The sequence below is a fragment of the Ictidomys tridecemlineatus genome, chromosome 10 (genome assembly GCF_052094955.1).
Source record: "Ictidomys tridecemlineatus isolate mIctTri1 chromosome 10, mIctTri1.hap1, whole genome shotgun sequence".
Classification (NCBI taxonomy): Eukaryota; Metazoa; Chordata; class Mammalia; order Rodentia; family Sciuridae; genus Ictidomys; species Ictidomys tridecemlineatus.
The window spans coordinates 11,981,788-12,004,058 of NC_135486.1; the positions used below are offsets into that span (position 1 = coordinate 11,981,788).

At 35.6% G+C, this 22,271-nt stretch overlaps 1 protein-coding gene, 1 long non-coding RNA gene and 1 other non-coding gene across 9 annotated transcripts in view; 1 reads left to right on the forward strand and 2 right to left on the reverse strand.

Moving 5' to 3' along the window:
• Positions 1-22,271, reverse strand: part of LOC110597623 (uncharacterized) — a 94,265-nt gene that overhangs the window by 40,866 nt on the left and 31,128 nt on the right. Inside the window, exon 4 of one of the 5 annotated variants that reach the window (XR_002483363.3) lies at positions 17,131-17,294. The exons of 2 other annotated variants lie outside the window; for them this stretch is intronic. This is a non-coding gene — a long non-coding RNA (uncharacterized LOC110597623). 2 more of the 5 variants (XR_002483364.3, XR_005730911.2) reach the window with 2 other exon arrangements.
• The window catches only part of Soat1 (sterol O-acyltransferase 1), a 58,399-nt gene that overhangs the window by 6,215 nt on the left and 29,913 nt on the right, over positions 1-22,271 (forward strand). For all 3 annotated transcript variants that reach the window (XR_013426398.1, XM_005319754.5, XM_021722620.3), the window contains exons 2-3: positions 9,500-9,624; positions 15,348-15,406. Coding sequence is in view for 2 of the 3 variants with exons in the window: in XM_005319754.5 (XP_005319811.1) it covers positions 9,507-9,624; positions 15,348-15,406 (177 nt within the window). In the remaining variant the exon portion in view is untranslated. The remainder of the gene's footprint in view (positions 1-9,499; positions 9,625-15,347; positions 15,407-22,271) is intronic.
• LOC120887730 (small nucleolar RNA SNORA18) lies at positions 4,560-4,680 on the reverse strand. Its single transcript, XR_005731063.1, has one exon. It is a non-coding gene; the product is annotated as a small nucleolar RNA SNORA18 (small nucleolar RNA).

Consider the following 22,271-nt stretch of genomic DNA (forward strand, 5'->3'; position numbering starts at 1 on the left):
AGTTAAGGAGCACCAGGGCCTGCGCTTTATGGTATGTTTTTCGTAGAGTGCTCACTAACTTTCATCCTGTTTTAATGCCTCAAAAACTTCTATTCCTTCTTTGAACTCCACTCGGAAGCTACCTACTCCCTGAGGTCTTGTTTTGACTTTCTTAAATTGTTAATTATGATTTCTTTCAGCACATTTTGTGTTTGTGTGCAAGAATAGAGAGGTGTAGGCCTCTGAAGTATTATAACATATTTATCTAATATCACCGAAGATTATGGTGCTTAATATGTGTGAATTTTTCAGTTGATTGATACATACCTTTTAAATGTTAGAACTTAAAAAAAAAAAAAATTCAGGGCAGGGGATGTGGCTCAAGCGGTAGCGCGCTCGCCTGGCATGCGTGCGGCCCGGGTTCGATCCTCAGCACCACATACAAACAAAGATGTTGTGTCCGCCGAGAACTAAAAAATAAATATTAAAAAATTTCTGTCTCTCTCTCTCTCTTTAAAAAAATAATAATTTCAATGCAAATGAAAACTTTCCCCTTGCATTCTGTTATAACTACCATAGCCTTTTTCTGATGTCCAACGTCAGTAAGGCTTCAGCTCAGGTCTGCCTTATTACACTGATGTGTTGGGAAACTTTTTGAAAATATTTTTTAGTTATACATGCACACAATCTTTATTTTGCTTATTTATTTTTGTGTGGTGCTGAGGATCGAACCCAGTGCCTCACATGTACGAGGCACGCGCTCTGCCACTGAGCTACAACCCCAGCCCGGAAACTAAATTTTGGTCCTACATTAAAAGGCCTGTTCTCTCTCTTTAAGTGCTGGTTCCTATTTTTAAAGTGTTCTTTCTTTCTTTGTTGTCTTCTGTAGTTGTACTTCTGGCAGTCACTACTTTTTTCTATTTGAAAATGAGGACAGGATTACCCACCTTGAAAGATTATTATTAGGAATAGAGGAGATAATCTATACAAAGGATTTTTTCATACAGTTTAGCAGACAGTAAGTGTTCTCTAAAAAGAACTTATTATTAACAGTTCTCATTTATTCTAATTGTTTGAATTGTTTCAGTAGGAAAAAAAAATCTCAAGTTTGAGAGATCTTCCAGTGGAGTAAGGGACATGACATTTGCCAATAGACAAACTGTAGGGATGGGTCCTGAATGGCCGATGTTGATGGAAGTCTTAAGCTTTAGAACAGATCATTTAAAATTATATACATATAATTTAAATCCCAGACTCAGCAATAACCTCATTAATTGTTCTGTTTGTGTGTTTATTTAAATTTTTTTCTTAGTTGTAGTTGGACACAATACCTTAATTTTATTTTTATATGGTGCTGAGGATCCAACCCAGCCAGTGCCTCTCACATGCTACCACTGAGCCACAACCCAGCCCTTGTGTGTTTATTTATTTATTTATTTATTTTTGTGGTGCTGGGGATTGAATCCAGGACCTTGTGCATATGAAGCAAGCACTCAACCAACTGAGCTAGATTCCCAGCCCCTGTGTGTTTATTTTTGAGCTGGGGTCTTGTGGTGTTTCCCTGGCTGTCTTTTGAACTCCTGAGCTTAGGTGACTCGCCTGCCTCAGGCTTCCAGGTAGCTGGGATACAGCCATGGCCTACCACACCTAGCCAGTTGTTATAGGGTTGTAGTTTTTAGTGTTAGCATATAAAGTTACAAAGAAGTACAGTGTGTCAAGCTCTAGCTTACACCAACGTTTGAATGATGGCTCCAGGAACTTGTGGTGAGCAATCTGGTTTCATGTTCTTACTGTATGTGAAAATATTTGGTAACTATTTGTGAATTAGTTCATCAAACTGTATGAAGTGCAGAATGTGTTCCAGATACATTTTTAGATATATGTTTAAAAAATGGTGAACAAGAGAAAATTCTTTTTAAGGGGATTACAGTCCTTTGGGGTAGATAGGAAATAAATAGTATAATGTAATTTGTACACAAGTGCCCTGAAGGAAAATTAAGCAGTGTGAGGGGTAGAAGAGGAGCAGAATTCCAGGGCTTTATTTATTTATTTATTTATTTATTTATTTTGTGGTACTGGGATTAGCACACATCTATATCTCCCCCCTTTTATTTTTATGTTTTCATTTTGAGACGTGGTCTTTCTAAGTTGCTTAGGGCCTCTCTAAGTTGCTGAGGCTGACCTTGAACTTGGAATCCTTCTGCTCCAGAATGACTGGGATTCCTAGCCCACTTGGCTCAGGGTGTTCATTTCAGAAAGGGTAAAGAAGGAAGTCAGAGGAGGAGACAGAGAACTTGAATGAAGCGAAGGGGAAAGCCTTGAGGGCAGCCTCTGGGGCTTCTTCAGGAATGTCCCCCCCCCCCCTGCAAGAAAGGCCTCTGAGGGGGGAGCACAGCTAGTTCAGAAATGGCAGAGAGCTGGGATGTAGCTCAATGGCAGAGCACTTGTCTAGCATGCCTGAGGCCCTGAATTCAACCCCAGCACTGCAAAAAAAAAAAAAAAAAAAAAAAAACCCAAATCCAGTGTTTGAAGGGTTTAGGTAAGGACAGGACTTAGTCCACTTTAATCTTTTAAAAAGTTCTGTTGGTTTAACAACGCCCCCCCCCCCCAAAAAAAAAAAAAAACCCACAACACTAATTGAGTGTGGTGGCACATGCCTGTAATCCCAGTGGTTTTAAAAATGCTTGGTCTTCTGAAATCTTTCTTTCCTTTAGTCTTTTTACAGGACTGTCTTTCAGTGATTTAGCTTTTTTTTTTTTTTTTTGTTTAAGAAAGAGAGAATTCCAATATTTATTTTTTAGCTTTCGGCAGACCCAACATCTTTGTATGTGGTGCTGAGGATGGAACCTGGGCCGCACACATGCCAGGCGAGCGCGCTGTCGCTTGAGCCACATCCCCAGCCCCAGTGATTTAGCTTTTGACATATGGTTTTCTCTAGAGATTGATTGTTCCTAATTTTAACCATCATGGTTTCCTTTAATGTTTTATTTTTCTACAGGATACCCAGGTTTAATATTTTTGTATGTGTCGGCTAAACAGCATTTGTCTATCAAACTTTTTTTAGGTTTTTTGGTTTTTTCTTTTTTTCTTTTTTTACTTTTTAATGAGCACTTCTAATCAATATGGGATAACAGCCAGAGAAAAATAATTATTTATTTTTTATTGTTTTTCTAAATTTTTTTTTTAGTTGTTGATAGAACTTTATTTTTATTTATTTATATGTGGTGCTGAGAACCCAATCCAGTGCCTCACACGTGCTGGGCAAACCCTCCACCACTAAGCTACAACCCCAGCCCCAATAATATTATTTTAGATAGCATATATAACTTTTCTATGTAATAAAAGTATAATTGTCTTTTTCACTTATTGAAGTGCTTGAAGTAGATTGTGAATACTCTCTGGAGTCTAGGGGATCCCCCACCATCAATTAAGAACAATTGTAGGGGCCTGGGATTGTGGCTCAGTGGTAGACCGCTCGCTTAGCGTGTGCGAGACCCTGGGTTCAATCCTCAGCACCACATAAAAATAAATAAAACAAAGGTATTGTGTAAAAGAACAATTGTAGGGCACATGAAGCTATTAACAGTGAAGATGATGCGCATTGGCATCCTCCCAGCATGTTTTCCTCTTGGTTCTGCAAGTTTAGGATAATTGGTTTATGGAATGATTCCTCTCCTAATGCATTCCTGTTGTGCCCCAGGTACTTTACACGAGATTTTGGAAATTCAAGGAGAAAATTCTATAGTCTCTGTTTGACAAATTTAGGTTTATTGTGAGGGACAGTATGACACTGACAGATTGAGAGTGCAGTGGAGCTACAGAGGGGGTGAGATGAAGAGTTGGTGGAGGAGACTTGAGCAGAGGTAGTGGGTTGGACGCTACTGGTAGATGGTAGGCTGTAGAATCTGATAGATTTTGTTGTGAATTCCAGTTCTGAAGTTATAGAATAATTACTTTTTAACAGTCAGTAAATATTTAAGGAATTTCTCATGTTGTGATTCTTTCTCTGCCCCTCAAGGTCACTGTAGTTCCTCTGATGCTGAAGTTTGAGATTTATCTTTAAGATAGTCCTTTTTAAAAAGTATCGATGCTAGATTCAATTGTTCCATCAGCCTGAAGTTTTAAAATTTGGACTTCTTTTATTTCCATTTGAATTATGCACATAGATCATGATGATTTCAAAGTTCCCCATCAGAATCTCTGGGATCAACTTTCTTCAAGAAGCTGATCTCAGGATCACTTTTTAGGGTTGATGGATCTGACTAGTTTTGTTTGTTTTAGTACCAGGTACACTTAGCCACTGAGCCACATCCTCAGCCCTTTAAAAAAAAAATTATTTAGAGACAAGGCCTCTCTGAGTTGCTTAGGGCCTCGCTGAGTTGCTGAGGCTGGCTTGGAACTCAGGATCCTCCTGCCTCAGTCTTCCATGCAGCTGGGATTACAGGTGTGTGACACTGTGGCCTGGCTGCCATGTTCTTAATTGCCACTGTGATCCATCACACTCAGAAACGGTATAGATCTGTGGGATATACCAATGCCTAAGATTAAAAAAATTTTTTTAGGTCTTTATAGTTTTTGTTAACTGTCTTATAATTCCATCCCACATATTCATGTGAGTAAAGCAAAACAACAAAGTTACTGTATGAGTGTTTTCAACAGATGTGTGGCTACAAGAGAAGCCCTCTTGGGAGAGATCACAAAACTGTTGGAAAATTATGACTTGGGATATATATATATATATATTAATCTAGCATTGGTACTTTTTCAAAAGGATTATCTTAAAGATAAATCTCAAACTTCATCATCAGAGGAACTACAGTGACCTTGACGGGCAGTGAAAGAATTACAACATGTGAAATTCTTTAAATATTTATTGACTGTTAAAAAAATATTTCTATAAATGCAGAACTGGAATTCAAAGATATATATATATATGTGTATATATATATATATATACATATACATATATAATATATATTAAAACACCTCCCTAAACTACATTTTTCTCATCTTTAAAATGAGAAGAGTATTTATCTAAAGTTGTAAATATTGAAAAAATATAAAGGACTTAGCAGCACAGTTCTGGGAGGTACATAGGTGGCCCTTCAATCAGTGCTCTTGTTGATGACATTACCACTGCTGTTACTTACTATTGATATATTGACTTTACATACTTAATGCATGTAAAGCATGTAAACAGGCCGAATTGGCTGTTGTTAGTCTGAGAAACATTGCACTATGCTGTATTCTCTCATAGGGCTCTGGTAATAGACTTTAATCTCGAATTTATTTTTCAGTTTTCTTACATTACTGTCTTTTGTATTTTAATCTTTTACTATATATCTTTAAAGAGTGCCTTTTAAAAACATGTCTATTTTTTGCAGTGCTGGGGCTCAAACCCAGGGTCTTTCACTAAGCATGCTACCCCTGAACTAGAGTTCCTAGCAAGAGTGCCTATTTTTATTTTATTTTTATTTTTTATTTTTTTGAGAGAGAGAGAGAGAGAGAGGGAGGGAATTTTAATATTTATTTTTTTAGTTTTCGGCGGACACAACATCTTTGTATGTGGTGCTGAGGATCGAACCCAGGCTGCACGCATGCCAGGCAAGCGCGCTACCACTTGAGCCACATCCCCAGCCCAGAGTGCCTATTTTTAATTCCACATTATCTGTTATAAAATTATTTCCTTTTTGAAACATCTTGTTTCCCTTTACATCTATTTTGGTTTTCTTTCAAGATTTCTGCACCAGAGATTAGTTTTCATTTCTCTTCTCATTTCTGTTTGAGGATTAGATGCTCCATGGCTTCCTCTACCTTGGTAACACAGATGACTTTTAAGTCTTTACCAGTTGCCCTGGCCAGATCTTTTCTAGGTTCCTCTTAATCAAATATTATTGTTCTTCTGAAATTTCTTTGACATATTCATCTACTGTTTTGCATTCTTTTTCATTTGTATGATTTCAGAAAAAATTAAAAGGGAACTGATCCAGAGTTGTTAGATTTTTATGTTGCCAAACAGTGACAGCTGAAAAAGCAACTAAACTCACCATTTGCTATATTCTATCATTTCATACACAAAAGACATCTTTAAAAGTTTAGGAAGACCATGAACCCAGAATTTAAATATATGTGACTTTAAAAATAATGTAATGAGGGGCTGGGGTGTACCTTTGTGGTAGAAGGCAGTCTTAAGTGCTAAGGTTGGATCTCTAGCATCCCTTCTCCTCCACCAAAAAAACCATTATAAATACAAACATAATGTAATGAGTACTTCATTATTTTTGGCTTCATTATCATCCCTTTCTCTCTCTCTCTCTCTCTCTCTCTCTCTCTCTTTTTTTTTTTTTGTACTGGGGATTGAACCCAGGGGTGCTTTACCACTGAGCTACATCCCCAGACCTTTTTGTTTTTTAATTTTGAGACAGAGTCTCATTATTTGCTGAAGCTGTGATCCTCCTTCAACCTCCTAAGTCTCTGGGATTACAGGTACGTGCTATTGCACCTGGCTATTTTCCTCTTCTTACTTTAGACTAATATAAGCTTCATCATTTTATGTAAAAAAAAAAATTTTTTTTTTAGTTGTCAGTGGACCTTTATTTCATTTATTTATATGCAGTGCTGAAAATTGAACCCGGGGCTTCATACATGCTAGGCAAGCACTCTACTACTGAGCCATAAACCCCAGCCCTATTTTTTTTTTTTTTTAAATTCTTTTAAAAAAATTTGTTTTAAGGGCTGGGATTGCGGCTCAGTGGGTAGAGTGAGTGCTTGCCTAGCATGCATGAGGCACTGGATTCAATCCTCAGCACCACATAAATGTAAAATAAAGATATTGTGTCCACTTAAAACTAAAAAATATTTTTAAAAGTTTGTTTTAATTAGTTATTCATGCCAGTAGAATGCACTTCAATAAATCAAATAGGGTGGAATATAATTTCTCATTCTTCTGGTTGTACATGATGTAAAATCCCACCGGTCATATAGTTATGTATGTACATAGGATGATAATATCTGATCTTTCCAAAATTTGACTTTGACCATGTTTTCAGTACTTAAAATTCTCCCCACTGCCTTCCTAAAATATTCAAATTTTGTAGGCTTTCCTAGTTTGACTCCTCTCAATCCTAATCTTTTTCCTCATATCACTTTGTTATCAACCTTTTTTTTTTTTTTTTAATAGTTGCATTTGTAGTTTGGATCTCACTAATGCCACTTCACATCTGGCTCTTATTTATAGACTTTGTGGTCTTGGGCAAGTTACTGTAATAAGAAGAAAAGTAGCCTCTTGCACCCTAGGGCTTCCCTGACACTTCAGCTAGGCCTTGGTGTTACTATGAGCCAACCTAGCACTTAATAGCTAAGTCCTTTTGGTGTTCTGTTGAACACAAACAATTTCTCTGAACACCAACATCAGATAAGATCATCTGGTAACCTTGATGTATCAAGACAAAACCAAGGTTATGAATTAATCATGTCTGAACACAGAGGAAACTAAACATTGCTAAGTTATAAAAGATGAAACATCTCCTTTCCAGGCTAATGTGAATGATTGTGCTGCTTTACCAATTAACAGTGGTACCAGCTTGTCTGCAGTTTTGTTTCCCATAGTATCCAGTTACCTGCAGCCAGTCATAGTTTGCAAATATAAACAGTTCCGTAAACTCTACACCATTCTTCATATTCTTGATGAAATCTTGAGCCATACCATCCTTTGTTGCCTGGAACATGAATTATCTCTTTCCAGAGTATCCACCATGTGTATGTTACCTACTTAATAGTCACTTAGTAGCCATCTTGGTTATCAGATCCACTTTTGATCAGGTGACCTTTACTTAATAATCCCCAAATGCAAACTTTTATTATAGTATGTTGTCCTATTTTATTACTGTTGTTGAATCTCTTCTAATACCTAATTTAAAAAAATTTTTTTTGGTTGTTGATGGATCTTGAATTTATTTATCTGTGGTGCTTAGAAGTGAACCAAGTGCCTCAGGGAAGAGTGCTTGCCAGGGAAGTACTCTACCACTGAGCTACCACCCCAGCTCTTACAATACCTAATTTATAAGTTAAACTTCATGTATGTATAGGAAAAAACAAAATATGAATAGTTTGATAATGTCCCTGATTTCAGTTACTCTCTGGGGGGAGCGTCTTAGACTGTATCCATTGTAGATAAGGGGGGACTTCTGTTCAGCTGCACTCTGTTTTCGTCTACTAATTGTAGAATTGTCTTTGCTTTCTGACAGTACCTGAGCCAGACTAAACTCCTGTGCCCTGGGACTCTTCAAAACTATCCAGCCAGATTCCACTTCTGATCTTCTAGTTTCCTATTGTAGGCCTTCCTAATAACTCAGCTTGTTCAACTGCCGTTGTGGAGGGCATGGGTATGGGTGGAGGGCACTGATGGTAATACTTCTTGAGCCTTTGTTTTTTCATATTAGAGGTAATAACATTTTTTTTCCCCAGAATTGTTATGAAGATTAAATGAGAGAACCTAAAGCACACAGTAAGGGCTTTCCATGGAGTAGACAACAAAGTCTAGTCTCTTTCTCTAGTGGTCTGCTTCAGTTATGGTCCCCTGAACAGGGATTCTAAAGGTCTTGTTTTAACCCTTTCTCACACATGGAGTGTTATGTTCTCATCCTTCAAGACTCAGTCCCCAAATACCTTCTTTTCTGTGAGACTTTTTTTTTTTATTTTATTTTTTTATTTTTATTTTTTATTGGTTGTTCATTCTGTGAGACTTTTATGACTTTTTCTGATATCTCCTAACTTTGAACTTCTGAGTTATTGTTTTTACCATGGATTGATTATTAATTATACTCTATCTGTGGCATCTTTGTAGCTGTACTTTGCTGTTTAATTTTTGATTTTTCATATACTTGGTGCCTGTTTGTTCAACTAAACTATTCATAGGATCTAATTTCTTCAAGTTTGTTACAGTATTTTATACTCAGAAAATGATTAAATGTGATTAAAGGAAAACAAAAGGAAGACCATATCATCAGTTGTCACATCTCTTATGGTTTTATTCTGAAATTCACCTAAGTCAGATGCTTAGTTCAAAGCTTTTATTTTATAATTTTTTAAAAATTGTATTGTAGTTGGACACAATACCTTTATTTTTATGGGGTGCTGGGGATCAAGCCCAGGGCCTTGCCCGAGCCAGGCAAGTGCTCCACCACTGAGCCACAACTCCAGCCCCTTGTTTTATAATTTTTAATTCTTTTTTGTGTATGTGATTTTGAGAATGGAACCCAGGGCCTAGTGTGTGCTAGGCAAGCACTGTACCACTGAGCTATATCACTCCATATTAAACAATTTTTAATTGACACATAATGATTGTATATTATTTATAGGTTATACATGTATTGAAATATCATGGTACAGTGTGAAGTGATCAAATCAGGCTGAATAGCTTATTCATCATCTCAGTCATGTATCACTTCTTGGTGTTGGGAACATTCAGAACCTGTTCTTCTAGCCATTGCTCAAAGCTTTTTACATCTTCTTTTCCTAGCAAATCAATGGTGGATAAAGAGAAGATGTCTGTAAGAAACCGGCTATCCAAGTCCAATGAAAACTCTGAGAAAGATGAAGACCAGAAAAACCCTACAAAGGAGTCCCTAGAGACTCATAGAAATGGTGAGGCTTTACATTTTTTGGGATGAATTAATGAAATAATAAATTCAGTGTTCCAGAGTAGGGATTACAATTTTGTTTGTTTTTTCTCTATTATAAATGAATATTAATAGTTTTTATATCTAGTAACAAAGACATTACCTAACCTACTAATAATTATTGGGTATCCTGTTGTATGTTGGGGTATAATAGTGAGTAATACTGATGTTTGCCCCTTAGAGCTCCAAGTTAAGTGAATGGCAACCCCCCCCCCAATCACACACATAATTAGATCATTAAAAATAACTGATACTATCAAAATTACTAATTACTCTCATAATATATATAATGAGTAAAACTAGTAATTAGCAGAGTACCTAATCTAGGTCTGTACTGAGTTATAACTCTTAGGAGTGAGGGAGAAATTAGGAAGTTCTATTTTAAAAAAAAAAATTTTTTTTTTTTACTTCTCTTAGTTCTTATATCCAAGTTTGCTAAGTACTTGAATACAAAGAGGAGTATAACACAGTGCTTGTTAAAGTAAAGGCTTATGATTAAGAACGGTAGACTTGTAAATGTAACTCTGATGTCATCTGTTATATCAGGATATTTGTTTTTGCAGTGACATTTGTATAGGTTAGATTTCAACACGGATTTGATATTTGACCCTTGTTTGGTTAACAAATAGGGTGAAACTTTCTGATATTGTCTTTGGCATCTTGAGACTTTTTATAAAAATACATTATTTTGTTTTTCCTACTTTAATTTTAAATATCAGTAGCTGGATTCCACTGGAATGTAAATGTTGCTGTTTAAGTTGACATAATGAAGTTTATTGACAGATTGTTGTATTGATGATTTAAATTACATATTCTTTTTTTTTTAAAACATTTTTTACATTTATTTATTTTTATGTGGTGTTGATAATCAAACCAGGGCCTCATACATGCTAGACAAGTGCTCTACCACTGAGCCACAACTTGAGCCCCTTAAATTGCTGCATATTCTAATGTTATATAAAAAATGAAATTTATACAACGAAGGAGGAGTTAATATTGGGGAGAAACATTCTGAAGAAAGACAAATAATGAAGATCATTGATTTGGTAACTTATTTACTCATTCAATTTATATACTTGTTAAATAAAAACCGACTGTAGACAGTAAATGCAGGTCTGTAGGTTATGTTTTCCAAAATCCTCCTTTAGGATCTCAGGAGAAATATACAAAGAAAAGATTATAATACATAGCAGGAGTATGGGAGCACGGGTAGGGTAGAGGGAACTTTTGCAGAGGAAGTCAATATTTGAGCTGAGGGTATAGCTCAGTGCGTAGTAGAGCACTTGTCTAAGCCCAACCATCCTGTGGACATAAAGACCATCTTTAAGTGACACTTCTAGATTACTTCTGTTTCTTCATGGAGAGCAAGGTAAAACTAGGATGAAGGTAGTTTAAGACGTAATCATTCAGAGTGTTTTAGAAAATAATCAGAATTGTAAATAAATTTGAACTTCTAGGCAATAAAATCCTGTTAGTCAGTGCCTACACATTAGCTAATTTGATTCTTGCCACGAGTGGACAAAACATTTGCTGAAAGAACTGAAACTTGAAAAGTGGTAATTAGTTACTGCTTAGGGCTCCTTAGTCATCTTTAAAATTATAGTCCCTATAAGTTCCTGACCTGTCTTTATTTATTTTTTTAATGCTTCATGAGTGGGATCAGAAGATGTGGGATTTTTTTTAAAGTTGTAGATTGACACAATACCTTTATTTTATTTTTATTGACTTTTATGTGGGGTGAGGATCAAATCCAGTGCCTCATATGTGTGAGGCAAGCACTCCACTACTGAGCCACAACCTCAGCCCCAAGATATAGATCACGTAACAGTGTGCACGATGTTTAATTTTTTAAAATGTTAATTTTTTTAAAGAGAAATGATATTAGTTACCTTGCTTTTCTCACTGGGTTACATACATATGTATGTGTGTGTGTGTGTGTGTGTGTGTATGTGTATTTCCCACTGGGATATAAAGATTAAATATGTTGGGCTGGGGTTGTAACTAACTCCATGGTAGAGCACTTGCCTAGCATGTGTGAGGAACTGGGTTTGATCCTCAGCACCACATAAAAATAAAAAAAGGTATAAAAAAAGATTGCCATCATTAAAAAAAAAAAGATTAAAAGTGTTGACATATGATACATAATAAATTATGTGGTGCTAAGGATCAAACCAGGGCTGCATGTGTGAGAGGCAAGTGCTCTACCACTGAGCTACAATCCCAGTCCTATATAATTTATTTTTAAAAAAAATGTATCTTATTGAAGTTGTGCTTCGTGGTGTTTGTAGTACTGTGTTTTCTTCTAGGAGTTGTAGAGTTTCTAGTCTAATTCCTAGGTCTTTGATCCATTTTAAGTTGACTTTTGTGTAGGATGAGAGAGAGATCTAGTCTCATTTGAATAGTTAATTTTTAAAAAGAGGTTACCCTTTCCTCTGACATAGGAATAATGAAGAAAAAGGTTTACAGATAGTGAAAATTAAGAAATATAGAAGACATTTAAGAATTTGGTACCCAAAGTGAAGAACTAAAGGTTACTTAGTAGGGCTGGGACTTAAAGATACAAAAAAATTTGTTTTGCTTTATTTTTTGTGGTGCTGGGGATTGAACCCAGGGCCTCACACATACTAGGCAAGTGCTCTACTATTCACTGAGCTAGCTATACCCTTAGCTCAAATATTGTCTTCCTCTGCAAAAGTCCCCTCTATCCTACCAGTGCTCCCATATCCCTGCCATGTATTATAATCTTTTGATGTATATTTCTCCTGAGATCCTAAAGGAGGAGTTTGGAAAACTTACTCAGACCTACATTTACTGCCTTCAATGGGTTTTTGTTTAATGAGCAAGCATATAAATTGAATGTGTAAATAAATTGTGTTATTAGCAATAGACAATGTGCCTCGGCAGCAAGAAAGTATTTTTCTCTTAAGTATTATATGAAGAGTTACTTTTTTTTTTGTGGTGCTGGGGATTGAACCCAGGGCCTTATGCATGCGAGATAAACACTCTACCAACTGAGCTCTATCCCCAGCCCTAAAGAGTTACTTTTGGGAAAAAGAAAATTAATTGGGTTTTTAATATTTTTCTTATTCAATTTTAATGTCATTTTCAGTGGAGTCTTCAGACATTCTTAAGTGTGAACAAACTCTCTTCTCCGTTCCCAGTTCCTATTGCTGCTAGCCAGTTTGTAATAATGGTTATCATGTTATTTATGGATAGGCAGTTTCTTTTTGGAAGTGATGTACAGGTGTGGGAATTTCTTACAACGAACGTTTCATCCTTGTCCCCTTGGTAGTTGATAAGAGAAGTTTGCATATTCATTTATTTATGAAATACATAGCTTAATATGAAGTGATTGTCTAGTCATAGAACTAAATATAAAGAAGTATATTCTCACAGTTGATAGAAAAATCAAATGAGCTGAACGTGGTGGTACATGCCTATAATCCCAGGGGCATGGGAGGTGGAGGCAGAAGGATTGCAAGTTTAAGGCCATCCTGGGCCACTTAGTGAGACCCTTGCTAAAAGGGGGGCCCAGTGGTAGATTGCATGCTTCTAGACACTCTCAGTTCTGTTTCATTGGCATATGTGTCCATCTTTAAAATTGATAGTGTCTTCCAACTTTGGTTTTCTTCAGGATTCTTCTATTTTGTGTCACTTGATTTTCCAGATGAATTTTAGGATCAGCTTGTCCGTTTCTACAAAGAAGCCAGCTGAAATTTTAATGAGGATTGCTTTCAATCTGTAGATAAATTGGGAAATATTCCTATCTTAACAAGAATAAGACTTCCAATCAATGAAGATGGTATATCTTTGTGTCCATTAGGTTTTTTAAAAATTCTGTTTTCTTCATGGCATCTTTCATTCACTTCAGATACTATAAAGCTTGATGAAGTAAAATTTTTGGATATAATCTTTGACATCCTTTGCAATCTTTCCCATTTGAGGTATGGTGTTTTTTATAATTCTTGACACTGACAATTTCCCTTAGACTTTGTTTTGAACCATTGTATCTTTTCTTTTTTATACCTTTATTTTATTTATTTATTTGGTGCTGAGGATCGAACCCAGTGCCTTCATGTGCTGGGTGAATACTCCACCACTGAGCTACAACCACAGCCCTGAACAATTTTTTCTTTATGATCATTTGTGTTCATCATAAGACTATATAACAATAACTCCGTCTAATTTACTCTGCAGAAATTACAAGTCAAAAACATCTGTGTGGACTTGTCACCAAACTTCACCATAGTCCCATTGGTGCCCTTTCCCACTGGCTGTTTTGTTAGATCCCTTCTGTGTTTTAACCTCTAGTATTTTCCATCACTGTTTCTCTGAGCTCTATATTAGATTAAAAACTAACCAATCAACCTACGTTTTCATTTACTACTGTTTCTGCAAATGTGTTTAGTCTATACATTCCAATTGTTTAAATTTTGTGTTTTAAGAAATCTGGTGCCTTTTCAGATCTGCTTGGGTATGTAATTTCTTGTTCCTTGTTTATATTTTTCAAGTTTCACTTTTATTTCCTTATTAAGCATCTTATTTTATATCCTATAACTAATAATTCTAATATCATTAGTTTTGAAGCTCTGAGTATCTTGGTTTTGCTTTCTTCTATTTCTCATTTATGTTGCCTGTTTCCTGGTGTATTTTATGATTTTTAACTACAAATTTCTTTTTTTCTTGGACCTTTATCTGTTGTAATTCTTTAAGAACTCGGTGGATTTAAAAAAAATTTTTTTTTTATGAATAATCTTCCAGGGAGGAATTACATTTGCATCTGTCTGGGGATACAATTTGGGTTTACTTTAAAATAAATATACTTCTTGAGGTTTTTCAGGCCACCCAGATAATGTGAATTTAGGCTGCAAATCTAGCAAAGAGTAAGGGAAATCCACCCCCTTCCGCCTCCAACAGCATTAAAAAGAGACAGGCTCATTTCCTTACTGTTCTCTTTGTTGTTTCCACCCTGTATGGTGAGGATGTAGCTGTAGGAGTCCTAAGCTGTAAGGTAGTGTCCTCTAGACTTCCCATTTTGGGCAGGACCTAGACTTCGTAAGTAAAAACAGAGGACTGAGTGGCTGCCAGTTCTGAAGCTCAAGATTTGCTAGAAACCTTTGATAAGAATTCATATGTTTCTCACATATTTCCTCTTTTTTTTTCATTTGTGAATTTGTGTGAGCTTGGTAATAAGTTTTAAAAGTTTTTTAGTTTTTAATATTTTCATATTATCTTAGTAATCTCAATTGTAGGATCTATTCAGGGAATCTAACATCTCATACTGTCAGAAGTGGATCTACAGCATCATGTGGCTAACATAGCTGTCATCACTGTGTACATATTTAGTAGTTTTGTTCATATTTAGTATTATTATTATGTATAAAGCTCCTTCTACTTATATTGCCCATGCTGCATTTTAAAATTTTTATTTGTAAATAGACATAATACCTTTATTTTATTTATTTATCTTTATCTGCACTAAGGATGGAAGCCAGCGCCTCACACTTGCTGGACTCCATCACTGAGCTACAATCCCAGCTCCCATGCTGTGTTCTTAAGGTTATGCCATGTTTTGTGGTTATACTGTAGTTTATACTATTTGCTTGTCCCTCAGCCTCATAATTTAAATAGTGCTGCTAGACAGCTTGTATTCATCAACTTCAAACTCACTTTTTTCCCTTCCTTTAGGTCGAATTGACATAAAACAGGTGATAGCTAAGAAGAGACAGTTGGCAGCAGAGGCAGAGGTAAGAAACTTCCTCTTTCAGAAACATAAATGCACAATTTTTTTTTAAGAGTTTTATTTAGTAACAATTTTAATGTTAAATTGTTTTAAGTATTATTTGCCTTTTTCATCAGTTGATATTATCTTGCTAAGGAACAGGAAAATAAGATCTGCCACTTTGACCTGTATAAGAGTGCATATTGTCCTTTTCTTTCCTGTCCCATCCTTTACTGTCATTTTCTGGCTCTAACTGGCAAATCTTGTTTTTTTTTTAATAATTGTACATGGACAGCATGCCTTAATTTTATTATTTATTTTTCATGTGATCCTGAGGATCGAACCCAGTGCCTCACACATGCTAGGCAAGTGCTCTACCACCGAGTTACAGCCCCAACCCCAAATCTTGTTTTTTAATAAGCCATGTAAAGGCTGATGTAGTTAAATGTAGGAGTGTTTTATGAAAGTATTTATCATGATACACAGTAAATAGGCCTCCAATAAATATGGAGTCAACATTTAGAAGTAGATTCTCTGTCAGAGAAGTAGAAATAACAACTCAAAAAATAACAAAGTGGAGTCATATCAAGCAGGGAAAACTATTTCCTAAATCAGAATTCAGTGTACCTCAGGAAATTCTGGGGTCAAAGAAAACTTTAAAAAAAAAAATTGTAATTTAATACCATTTGTGCCTGAGTGTAAGTTGACTTCAAATCCAAGACAAACCTTTTCCAATGAGAAGATAGCTTTTGAAGTTTGTTAACCAATCTCAATTCATAATTATTATTATGTAGATAAAATAGACTTGTTTTAGTTATTAATTTACTTATATATGTGTATGCACATGCCTTTATTACAAATAATTTAGAAAAATTAAAAATATTACATAAAATAATGTGTATGAGATTATTTATATTCACTCTGATATCAGTGTCTTTATCAGGGTGGTTTTTCAGTTATCTCCCAAGGCTAAGGGCATAATCATTTTCCCTTTCATCTCATTTGTTTGAAACATAACACTTTCTTAGTCCAGGGATGATGCTTTCACTAGAAGTATTATTACAAGAATCTATTTACCACATGAAGAAATTAACCCCTGTCATCCTAGAGGGTATTTGTGATGACTACACTATAACCATTTACCATATTGCTTTATAAAGTGGTATTCAAGACATGTTTGCTATATTTGAAATAGTAAGTCTAGACGAAGTTAATAAGAGTGTTAAATTTTATTCTTTTTTCCTGATTCCATTAAGTTAACTGTATGAGCCTCTAAAACTAAGGTGAACAAGGTCATTTGTGGAGTATGTATGTCTTTTCTGATTTGGAACTTTGTTGTTATAATATAAGAGACTGTTAAAAGACATGATTGTTAGGCAACTTCTTATCTGAGTGATTAATTTGTAATTTTGGCTAAGAATATATTTTATATTTATTAAAAATTAAATATATTTATAAAATATATTTCATAATATAAGTCACATGTGTTCTTTTTCTTTTTTGTGGCACTGGGAATTGAACCAGGACCTTATGCATGCTAGGCAGACATTCTCTACCACTGAGCTATATCCCTACCTTTTTATTCATTTATTTTTTCAATTCAACACCCACACATACACACACATCCACACATGCACATGCTTATTCATAACTCACAAAAGCTAAATATTTTAGGGTGCAAAGTGTTCAGACATTCATAATCTGGGTGAAACTACAAAGATACAAAAGAATCCAAGCTTGAGCTTCATGTCAGTTTCCATAGTCTAACTTTATTTTGAGACAGTCTTGCAAAGTTGCCCCGACACTGACCTTGAACTTGGCATAGTAATGCCTCAGCCTCCTGAATAGTTGGGATGCAGGTATATGCCATTGTCCGACCCATGTTCTATTTTCGAAGGTTTATTCTTATGAATCTAGTGATTAAAATAAAGAATTTTTGTTTTTATACTTTCCTAATGTGTTTCTGACTTGTCATTTTTGTAGACAGGACAGACTCCTTGTTGTATGTCTTTTGTTCATTTCCCCTTCCCATCAAGAACAAATAGTCCTTCCCCCCAACCCAGTGAAAACATTCTTTATTGGTGTACACACATTTTAAACTTTTACACATATCATGCAAAACTGTCTCCACTTGTCTAATTGTTCATTGTGATGATATTTTTTAAAGTTACAGCGACTGTAATAGTAAAAATAATTCAGGAAAATAACTCAGTGAAATGAAAACACTGAAGCACATGTGAAGGTATTCATACATTTTGTATGCTTAATTCTAAGGTAAATCTACTTTGGAAGACTATTATACGCAAAAATGGCAGTTATATTTGTATTGCGCTCCATGTAACTGATAAGAAACCAGAAGGAAATCTGAAATTATTTTACAAGGTTTGGTTATTTTTCTTTTTAAGAACACATAGTTTAAAAAAAAAATATATATATATATAATATAATTAGTTATAATTGGACACAATACCTTTATTTTATTTATTTTTTTATGTGGTGCTGAAGATTGAACCTAGCACCTTGCACATGCTAGGCGAGCGCTCTACCGCTGAGCCACAGCCCCAGCCTTAAGAACATGTAGTTTTATGCTCTATTTGTAAAGATTCAAATAGGCGAAGGATCATTCTGTCCTGTTTGTTTGATACATGCTTTAAAACTCTAGGCACAAGCAGAGTTTGTGCCTGTGCAGGTGAGTTGGCTCATGGGCTCCATCACTGTGGGTGGGCATCTGCTTGGGAGGGAACTGGGATGTCTCCTAAGTACATCTCTGTGTTAAAATTGACTCCAGAGGAGAGACCTATACACCAATAACAGTGGAAGAAATTGGGAAATTTATTAAAAAGCAATTCCTCACATCAGGCTCAGATGGAATTACAGATTAAAAAATTCTAAAGTATCATGTGGATTCAGAAACTCATGCAAAGATGCCACTGATCCTGTCATCTTCAAAACAAGATATGTCACCTCACATTATAAGTGGTGAAATGAGGCACTGCTTGTGTGTCTACTGCCTGGCTTTGAATAATGTACCATAACCTTTCCCTTCAGAATCGGCAATAGCTGTAAAGAATCAAACGGATTTCCAAGCTTGTGGGGCAGATTCTTTCATGGGCTAACATGGGAGATGATGCTGCCAGCACTTACATTTGGTCTGTGTGAGGTCCTATCTTGCCTTCACAAAAAAATATGTCAATGCTCCAACCTTTGCTCCAGCCCTGGTGTGGCTGCAGTGCTGCTGGGATAGCTAGGATTATTGCTTCATTGGAAAGAGTTCAGATGTTGCTTCAAGAATACAAACATCAGGACAAATTTTTGAACACTTATCAAGCTTTCAAGTTGCTGAAATGGCATGGAGTTGGATAGTATTATCAAGGCTTGGTGCTCATTCTTTTTCATAATAGATTCAGCAATTTTTTTTGTGGCAGGGAAAGGGGGCAGTGCGGGAACTTCCACATCCCATTAAGATGCATCTGCCTCCTGTGGTGTCCATGATGCTTATTTTTTTATTTTTAATTTTTTTAAAAAACCTTTTATTTTACTTGTTATTTTTGTATGTGGTGCTGAGGATTGAATCCAGGATCTCGAATGTGCGAGGCGAGCGCTCTACCGCTGAGCCAGAACCCCAGCCCTCCATGATGCTTATTTGACCAATGATTTTATCTGTGGTGATCTGTTGGGTGCCATCTTGTTTTTTTTCCAGTTGATGTTATAAAAACCTACAAAGTCTTAAAGTGATGGGGAATTTTTGTCTTTCTCCAAGGTTTTGTTTTGCTTTCTTTTTAATGGGACATGCCGCTCACTGATCTTTTCAGAGGTGCCCATCTGAGTTACCATCAGTTCTTCATCCTTTGTGGAATAATCAGTGTCATAGAACCTTGTTAACCATGATTTTTAAAAATATAATGTTTAAGTACCATTTATCAACTGAATAGAGTTATGAAGAATACAATTTGATCTGCTTCCTAATTGGCCCAAATACAAGTCCAGGCAACAGGGAATTAGGGGAAAAGCTGTTTTCTCTTAAATATCAATAAAAACAGATATCAAGGTTTTAATAGCAAATAAATATTTTTCCACACAAGGTTACACACGGGTAACGGGAATTGGAATGGGAAGTTGAGGTGGGGGAGAAAGAGTAGAAGGAGATGGGAAGAAAGGAAAGAATGGAGTTCCTGCAAGGATCTAAGCTAAAACTTTTTAAAGTGAATAGTCTGCTTAACTGCTTTATATATTACTGAATAAAACTAGTTTGCTCAGTTAGGAGGAATGGAAGGAAAAAGAATTGAGTGAAGTAAGGGAAAAGTAGCTGAGGGAAAGGTAGACACTGGTTTAACCATATTATTTGTTACTCATATTGAACAAATGGATGCGAGGGGTGCAAAGTTGTATGAGACTTGTCCCTGCTGTTAAGGGAGGGACTGGCCTGATATAGGTATGGAGCTGGAAAACCTACACTGTGTCTTGGAAATAGCACTTGATGAGCATCTTTGTCTAGGTTGGGGTACAATGGAAAGAATAATATAATGGGGGAAATTGGGGCTGGATTGTAAAGCATGTTTTCTCTACTTTTGAATCCTTTTATGTATAGTTCTACCTCAGATTTTTCTTTAACTTCATATCTTTACCAGTCAAAATAATGTACAGTTGGCCTTTAATTTCTAGTTCAAATCCATGTTTTTCTACAGTTTTCTAAACATTCCTGCTTGGGATTATTTCCTCTTTATTCTATACTCCTGAGTACGTACTTTGTATCCTTAATATATACTCTGTATTTAATAAAGAGTGCTTTATTCTGAATAAATCACTAAATTGACTTGCTGAATTTGTAAGAATGATTTAGATTTGTTTTAATTGGCAGTTATTTGAAATCTAGTGAGATTAAACATTCTGCCATTGATTTATTTATTTTACTTTTTTGGTGCTGGGAGTTTAACCTAGGGCCATATGCATGCTAAACTACAGGGACACCCCACAACTCTGCCATTCTTTATTAATTAGAATGTTTTTTAATCAGATATAGGACCAATATTCTGATGTCTAAGCTCAAAATAGCTTAAGATAGTTTGGAGACAATGAGATAGGGATTATTGTGATATCTTGGTATTTTAGACTGAGTAAACCAGTAGGTAGGAGAAGGGAAGTCCTATTATAAGCCAGTCTTCGTACTAGGTGCTTCACAGACATAGCCTTGTGTGTTAGCTTTTCATTGCTCTGACCAAAATACTCAACAAGAACAACTTAGAGGAGAAAAAGTTTATTTTGGCTCCCAGTTTCAGCAATGGTTGACTGACTCCATTGCTCTGGGTCCAAGGTCAGGTGAAACATCATGATGGACGAGAATGGAGGAGGAAAATTGATGTCAGCCAGGAAGCAGAGAGATGGTGAGAAACCAGGGATAAAATATATAATCCCCAGGGCATGCCCTCAGTGACCCACTTCCTTCAGCCACACCTCACCTGGCTACAGTTACCACCAAATAATGTTCACGTTATTAAATTCATCAACTAGATTAATCCACTAATTAGTTTCCAGCTCTCATAATGTAATCATTTGCCTATGACTTAGCAGGTGTGGTAGACATCTCATGTATTAACTGTAACATCATTTTTTTTTTTTTTTAAAGAGAATCTTTTTTTTTTTTTTGTAGATAGACACAACACAATGCCTTTATTTTTATGTGGTGCTGAGAATCAAACCCGGGTCGCACCCGTGCTAGGCGAGCACTCTATTGCTGAGCCACAATCCCAGCCCCAAACTGTAACATCTTATTTATTAAATTATCCTAGTTTATAAGGTCTGTAATTGGTTATATTTTTGTTAGTTTTCTTTTATTGGTTAATATTTACTAGCATGAAATTAATTGAGAAGACAGGTATATGAACATTGTTCATAGCCATAAAATTTGCTTGTTTTTACATATACTAATTTCTTTCTCAATTTTATTTTTTTTTAAACAAATGATTTTTGCACTGGAGATGTGGCTCAGTGGTGCTTGCCTAGCATTCATGAAGCCCTGGGTTTAGTCCCCAGAAAGTCAGGAATCTTTGTAGTCATTGGAATTCAGTGTCATGCTCCACCATTTGTCACACAACTTCATTAGTTGGTCTTCTCCTAATATTTAAGGTGAAGCATTGGACTAGCTGTCCGCAAGGCCCTTGTTGGCACCAGTGGCTTATGTCACTGTCATGTAACTGACTAAAACTTTTGCTCAGAATTCATTGTTTCTTATTGTAAAAGGACCAGGTAGTCTACAAATCTTATTAGACAACTCTTTTAACTCTACCAAACTAGAATTGTCAGATAAAATATACTATGTCAAGTTGAATTTGAATTTTAGACAGTGACTACTTTTTAAAACCATCATGCATTATTTGAAATATATCTTAGAGTTAACAAATTATTTGTTATTTACTTGAAATTCGGATTTAACTGGGTGCCTGTATTTTTATTTGGTTATTTAGCAATCTCCAAAGAACTCAGTATGATGATTTACGTGAATAAAGGATCCTATAAAGGAAAGGCATAAAGAACATTGTCAAGTGATGAGTAATCTCTTTAGTCAGAAGGGAAGTGGAATGAGGGAGATTATGACATTAGTGGGGTGAAATTAGTTGGGGTCATACAAAATTGTGTAATAGGCCTGAGTCATGGTCTTTTGAAATCCTTAGAATTGTGTTTTAACAAGACTTAAAAGTTCTTCGAAGAGCCCAGGAGATTCAAATGATTAAGCTCCAACCAACTTATATTAATAGATAAATTAGCCTTTTTGTTGTTTGTTTAAATTGTTTGTTTTAGTTGCAAATAACAGACCACTATGGCTTATTTAAGTATAAAAGAAAATGTATTTGAAAGGTACTAAAATATTTCATAGAAGTCAAGGAGAAGTTGAA